Source organism: Physella acuta, unplaced genomic scaffold, assembly GCF_028476545.2.
Source record: "Physella acuta isolate Inbredline_101_S28 unplaced genomic scaffold, ASM2847654v3 ptg002003l, whole genome shotgun sequence".
NCBI classification, from domain to species: Eukaryota; Metazoa; Mollusca; class Gastropoda; family Physidae; genus Physella; species Physella acuta.
The window spans coordinates 119,847-126,516 of record NW_026733508.1 but is presented as its reverse complement, the minus strand read 5'-3'; the positions used below and the strand labels follow the sequence as shown (position 1 = coordinate 126,516).

Here is a 6,670-nt window from a genome sequence, read left to right as displayed (position 1 = left end):
TATTGTGGGTGATAACTCTTGATTCCATCTACTTTGGTTGTTGATGTTTCGTGGTGAAATGTTTTGATTCGCACATTTGGCATGCACGTTTTGGTGATTTTTGTACTGATGTTATGATTTAAATTTAATTGATTTTCAAATTCACGTACAAAAACTTAATGTTTATTTTCTCAGACAGTTTAAAACCACGTTAATTTTAATCTGATAATTTGCACGTTCATCTAATTAAAACCTGGATTTAAATTTAATAAAATAAAAAATCAAATAATTTAAAACATGGAAGTAATAGTCTAAGGGAAGCAATCCATTTAATATTTAAAAACTTTTTTTTGCAGGGAGGCACGAAGATGTTTACTATAGGTTTCCTAGTTCAAGCAACTCTCAGCTCCGTCTCTGTCATAAACTCCATTATCAAGAAACCATCAACATTAAAGAATACAATCTTCAACAGATTGAACTTGAAACTAGCTGCATTCCTTGGTGGTTACTCAGCAATCTTTAGGGTCAGTTGTTTGTTTAGACTCAGTACTTCATTGCTTATGTACAATTCAAATGTCTTAAGCAATGCTCATTGCTTATGTACAAGTACAATTCAGATGTCTTAAGCAATGCTACATTGTTTATGTACAAGTACAATTCAGATGTCTTAAGCAATGCTACATTGTTTATGTACAAGTACAATTCAAATGTCTTAAGCAATGCTACATTGTTTATGTACAAGTACAATTCAGATGTCTTAAGCAATGCTACATTGTTTATGTACAAGTACAATTCAAATGTCTTAAGCAATGCTACATTGTTTATGTACAAGTACAATTCAGATGTCTTAAGCAATGCTACATTGTTTATGTACAAGTACAATTCAAATGTCTTAAGCAATGCTACATTGTTTATGTACAAGTACAATTCAGATGTCTTAAGCAATGCTACATTGTTTATGTACAAGTACAATTCAAATGTCTTAAGCAATGCTACATTGTTTATGTACAAGTACAATTCAAATGTCTTAAGCAATGCTACATTGTTTATGTACAAGTACAATTCAGATGTCTTAAGCAATGCTACATTGTTTATGTACAAGTACAAGTACAATTCAAATGTCTTAAGCAATGTTACATTGTTTATGTACAAGTACAATTCAGATGTCTTAAGCAATGCTACATTGTTTATGTACAAGTACAATTCAGATGTCTTAAGCAATGCTACATTGTTTATGTACAAGTACAATTCAAATGTCTTAAGCAATACTACATTGCTTATGTATGTACAACTACAATGCAAATGTCTTAAGCAGTGCTACATTGCTTATGTACAATTCAAATGTCTTAAGCAGTGCTACATTGCTTATGTACAATTCAAATGTCTTAAGTAGTGCTACATTGCTTATGTACAATTCAAATGTCTTAACCAATGCTACATTGCTTATGTACAATTCAAATGTCTTAACCAATGCTACATTGCTTATGTACAATTCAAATGTCTTAACCAATGCTACATTGCTTATGTACAATTCAAATGTCTTAACCAATGCTACATTGCTTATGTACAATTCAAATGTCTTAACCAATGCTACATTGCTTATGTACAATTCAAATGTCTTAACCAATGCTACATTGCTTATGTACTATTCAAATGTCTTAACCAATGCTACATTGCTTATGTACAATTCAAATGTCTTAACCAATGCTACATTGCTTATGTACAATTCAAATGTCTTAACCAATGCTACATTGCTTATGTACAATTCAAATGTCTAAACCAATGCTACATTGCTTATGTACAATTCAAATGTCTTAACCAATGCTACATTGCTTATGTACAATTCAAATGTCTAAACCAATGCTACATTGCTTATGTACAATTCAAATGTCTAAACCAATGCTACATTGCTTATGTACAATTCAAATGTCTTAACCAATGCTACATTGCTTATGTACAATTCAAATGTCTTAACCAATGCTACATTGCTTATGTACAATTCAAATGTCTTAACCAATGCTACATTGCTTATGTACAATTCAAATGTCTTAACCAATGCTACATTGCTTATGTACAATTCAAATGTCTTAACCAATGCTACATTGCTTATGTACAATTCAAATGTCTTAACCAATGCTACATTGCTTATGTACAATTCAAATGTCTTAACCAATGCTACATTGCTTATGTACAATTCAAATGTCTTAACCAATGCTACATTGCTTATGTACAATTCAAATGTCTTAACCAATGCTACATTGCTTATGTACAATTCAAATGTCTTAACCAATGCTACATTGCTTATGTACAATTCAAATGTCTTAAGCAGTGCTACATTGCTTATGTACAATTCAAATGTCTCAACCAATGCTACATTGTTTATGTACAATTCAAATGTCTCAACCAATGCTACATTGCTTATGTACAATTCAAATGTCTTAACCAATGCTACATTGCTTATGTACAATTCAAATGTCTTAACCAATGCTACATTGCTTATGTACAATTCAAATGTCTTAACCAATGCTACATTGCTTATGTACTATTCAAATGTCTTAACCAATGCTACATTGCTTGTGTTTCCAGGCTGTGAACTGCATCTTGAGGTGGGTGAGGAACAAAGACACACCTGTCAATGGTTTTATAGCAGGAGGCCTGGCAGGGCTGACCTTGAGATTCTACAGAAGTGTCACCATAGCCCTGTATGCTGCCACTAAACTAGTTGAGGTCAGAGCTAGAAACAATACATTTACAACTTATGCATAGTCAGGTTCTAAAATAACCAATTATAATTGATATTATTAGTTACATGGCTTTCATTTTTAAACATCTATTTGTTGTTGCCAGATTTTGTATTTTAAAGGCATAGAGTCCTATGGCTTCCCTTACATCAAATGTGCTGACATCTTCATCTATGCATTCTCTACGGCTTTTATATTCCACGCAGTAAGTTATAGTTATACGCTGTATAGGTTAAAAGTCATTTGGTATCACCAAGTGAGTTTAAGTCATTTGGTATTGTGGGTTGACCCCGTTGTCATTTGATGTTATGAAGTGTACGATGTGGTTTGTATATGTTTCAGGCTGTGATGGAGCCACACACACTTAGACCAGGCTACTGGAAGTTTTTACTCAGGGTCACAGACAACAAGTTGGTTTTTTTTTTTATTCAATGGTTTGGGTTAGACTAGAGATAGTTTTAATTAGAACTTAAGTCTGTAAGGTTTATTTTAAAATTTAAATTGTAATGCAAAGGTTCAAGTAGACTGGTCTGATTTATTATCAACAAATTTTTTTTAATGTATTTAATACATTTGTTTCAACTTGTTATATTTTCCCCCTCAGATTTGCTCTAATGAACAGGCAGTTGCTTGATGTGTTTGGTGCCAATTCCTCCAAGATCAAACCAGATTACTGGCCAGACTATGACCCAGCCTTCACAACACTAACCCGCCCAAAAAGTTAACTTATCACATTCAGATAGTCCATTTAGTAGTTTGATAAAAAATTAATAGGTGGTTGATATAGAATTTCCAGATAAATAATGTTCTATTTTTATATTAATTTATAATGGTTAGGTATCACACCATTATTTAACTAATGTGCTTAAATCAACATGCCAAGATTTTTCTGTAATTTATGTCAATCATGTTAATTAATGGTTTTTTACAAAAGTGTTTTTTGTCATTTTACAGCTAATTTCTTTTGCTTTATTTTTAAATGTATTTTCTCTTCTACTTGAAAGGAATATTTAGCTCTTCACATAAGTTCATTTTAGGCAGATTTTACTATATAAAAAAAAGGTCTCAGAACATCTCTTGAAATCTTTTTTTTTAAATAACTGCTTTTTCTTGAGCTTTTTTCCTTCTTTGTAAAACCACTTTCCACTTTGATACTCAGGGCTGCAAATATTGTCAAATTTCTGCATAATGTGTTGTCATGGTTGTTTGAGTTGTAACAATCTGTGATAAGTTATTTCCCTTCATAATTAAATCTTCCTGTTAAAAGGAATTCATTGATTCACTGCTGACATGGATATGGCATTCTTTCTCTCTCCCCCCCCCCCCCCTGCTTGCTTATTTTTTAATTTGAAACTGTTTAAGTGGCATAATTGTATCAGTACTTATTTCACCATTTCTTTAGAAGTGCCTTTTGCTGTCTCTGTGTTATATGATCCCATCCATGGTAAACCTTTTAATTGTTCCTCCATTTTTCATTTGAACTGAATCACACAAAAACTTTTTAAAATAAAAAAAACTTAAAATACTCATCTCATCAATAATGTATTGTAATTTTACCAAGCAGATTTTTTTGTATGTTGAAATCATAGAACATGAAATAATTAAAATTTTATGTAATAAAGTGTTTACTGGTGTAATTTATTGCATGGGGCACCAAAGTCCTCCAATTTTTCTCAACAATTTAAAGTTTCATAAATGCATTTAAAAGACAAACAAATATTTATTTACACAACAAATTTTATATCCAAAATAATTGTTTGCACTAGGAGCTTTCATTTATGTGTTCAAAGTTCACCTGTTCATCATCTATCAGAACCTGTGACCAATTCAAACCACTGTCTTAGTGCATCACTGAGAATCTGTGGCATCATGCTGATGTCCCTAAGTATTATATAAAAGGGGAAGGGAAACAACTCCATGTACGACTTTATCTCTTGAATCTGTGAAAAAGAGTAATTATTATTTTTTAACTATACAAGTTGTAAAAAGTTAAAAGGATAACCACAACTAGCAAATAAATATAACAACCTTTCCAGAAGAATCCATGATGGGCACTCTGGCATCTAGTATAGAGCCCTGAAATTTAAAAACTTTGAGTTAAATAGAAACAAAAACAACAATATTCTGAAAATTATACAGCTTTAAAACAAAGGATCCTAATTAACCAATGATGAGCTCTAAAAAAACTTTTACTTCACCTAGGGCCAGGCTAAAAAGACAACTCATTTTTCAACCACTGCATTTTTTATAATATATTTTTAAAAATAACCACTTGTTAAAATATATATATAATTCTTTTCTTGGATACCCTAGAAAACACCAAGCTGTAAGCATGCCTAGCAGCCCCCTCTTCCTCTCTAAGCATATCCCTATCACCCCCACATGGTCTGGTGTGAGCTGTGGTTGACGCTAAAAGTTTACAATCGTAGAGCCGGGTTTAGTGACGGCTATTAGGGGTAGATAATTTAGTTTGAAACGATTTTAAACTTAGGGGAGGTAACTAAGTGGAGGCTGCTTTCACTGGGGGGGGGGGGGGGGGGGGGGGGTATCGTCCTTAACGACCTACGGAGAGTGTTTTAAAGCAAATATTTTCAGTGGCAGCATTGATACTGTCGAATTCACACATTATGAATTACTGTAAAGTAGAAAATAAATAAATGGCGTATGATACGCTGCGGGTGGTCTCGTATAAAATAAAATGCAATATACACAAAACTGGTCCAAGTTAAATAGCTTAATAATTTACAAATAATAAAAATAACACTAATCCAAGAAAAACAAAACGCTACTTCAAATATTTCTATAAGAAATTTATTTTAAATGCTAAAAAAATAATTAAAACGCATTTAGATAAGATTTAATTTCGCGACTTTTCATTGCTTGTAGTTTTGAGATTTAAAAAATTCTTAACTTTAGAAAAAATAAAACTTAATATTTCCCGCTTCTGCCAGTATCTTCAAAATGTAGTTACTAACAAGACTTCCGCTACTACACGTAATAAATAAACGTACTATACCTAGTAGGGCAACCACACACAAATTTCCGGCCGCATTGGCTGTAAAGGGTTAACAGACATTAAGGTAATGTTTTAGTTGTGTCAACTTACTTTCTTCTGTGGGTTGTCCATGATAACAAAGACCAAGAAAATCCTGGCAGCCCTCGCCCTTCTCACAGCCCTGCGGACAAAGTCCATGCCCTCCCTGAACACACCGTGGCCATCTGACAACACCAGCAGCAGCTGGGCTGTGTCAGAGTTACCTGGTGCACCTGTCTGGTGGGACCTGGCATCTAGCAGAAGGGCCATAGCTTGGTCTAAAAGCTGAAAGAAAACAACAAGTCGTTGTTTGAAGGTGTGTGACATGTATTTGTCACAACAAAAACATCCGACTCAGCCCAACAAAGCACATTTACGTTTTTAAAGATAATCTTTTCAAATTATCAAAATTTACTATGATTTAAATGCAAGCTTTCATTTAAAACGGGATGGTGTGGCCTAGCAGTAGAGAGCTAGACTGCTAACCCAAGAGTCTCAATATCAAATCCGGTTTCAAATCAGTAGAATGTCCCTGAATCCACCCAGCTCTGATGGGTATCTAACTTATGTTAGGAAAACAAAGGCTGGGCAATGTGCTGACCACACTATCCCTTCATATTGCGGGGGTCTCTGAAGCAGATGAACTCTACTTCATTTGCCACATGTGTCTTGTGAACGGGAAATGATGATTCATTTAAAGATGAAATAATCTGATTTTTGGCAGTACCCCTCAGCCAGTATGAAATCCCAAGACAGGGTTCTCAGATGATACAGGTAAAACATATCATGAAATGAAGCCTAATTGTTTAAGTCTTGTGGCAATGGCAAAATAAAACCTAATTTAACTATTGATTTTAATGTCCCTGCTGTGCAAACTCCCAAGGCCATTGTATGAGACCAGGGAGGATCCTGACAG

At 33.6% G+C, this 6,670-nt stretch overlaps 2 protein-coding genes across 2 annotated transcripts in view; one reads left to right on the top strand and one right to left on the bottom strand.

The window, feature by feature from the left end:
• Window positions 1-341: 341 nt before the first annotated feature.
• Window positions 342-4,226, top strand: LOC131931670 (transmembrane protein 135; the record flags this gene model as incomplete). The annotated part of the gene is given in 5 exon segments (XM_059288500.1): window positions 342-503; window positions 2,566-2,706; window positions 2,827-2,925; window positions 3,063-3,130; window positions 3,325-4,226. Coding segments are annotated over 5 exon segments (591 nt in total), but the record flags the coding sequence as incomplete, so codon positions are not given.
• Window positions 4,227-4,246: 20 nt separating this feature from the next.
• Window positions 4,247-6,670, bottom strand: part of LOC131931669 (midasin) — a 91,710-nt gene continuing 89,286 nt past the window's right edge. Inside the window, exons 103-105 of the mRNA XM_059288499.1 lie at window positions 5,827-6,039; window positions 4,749-4,796; window positions 4,247-4,660 (exon numbers count right to left, since the gene is read on the bottom strand). Coding sequence (XP_059144482.1) covers window positions 4,523-4,660; window positions 4,749-4,796; window positions 5,827-6,039 — 399 coding nt within the window. The 3' untranslated portion in view covers window positions 4,247-4,522. The remainder of the gene's footprint in view (window positions 4,661-4,748; window positions 4,797-5,826; window positions 6,040-6,670) is intronic.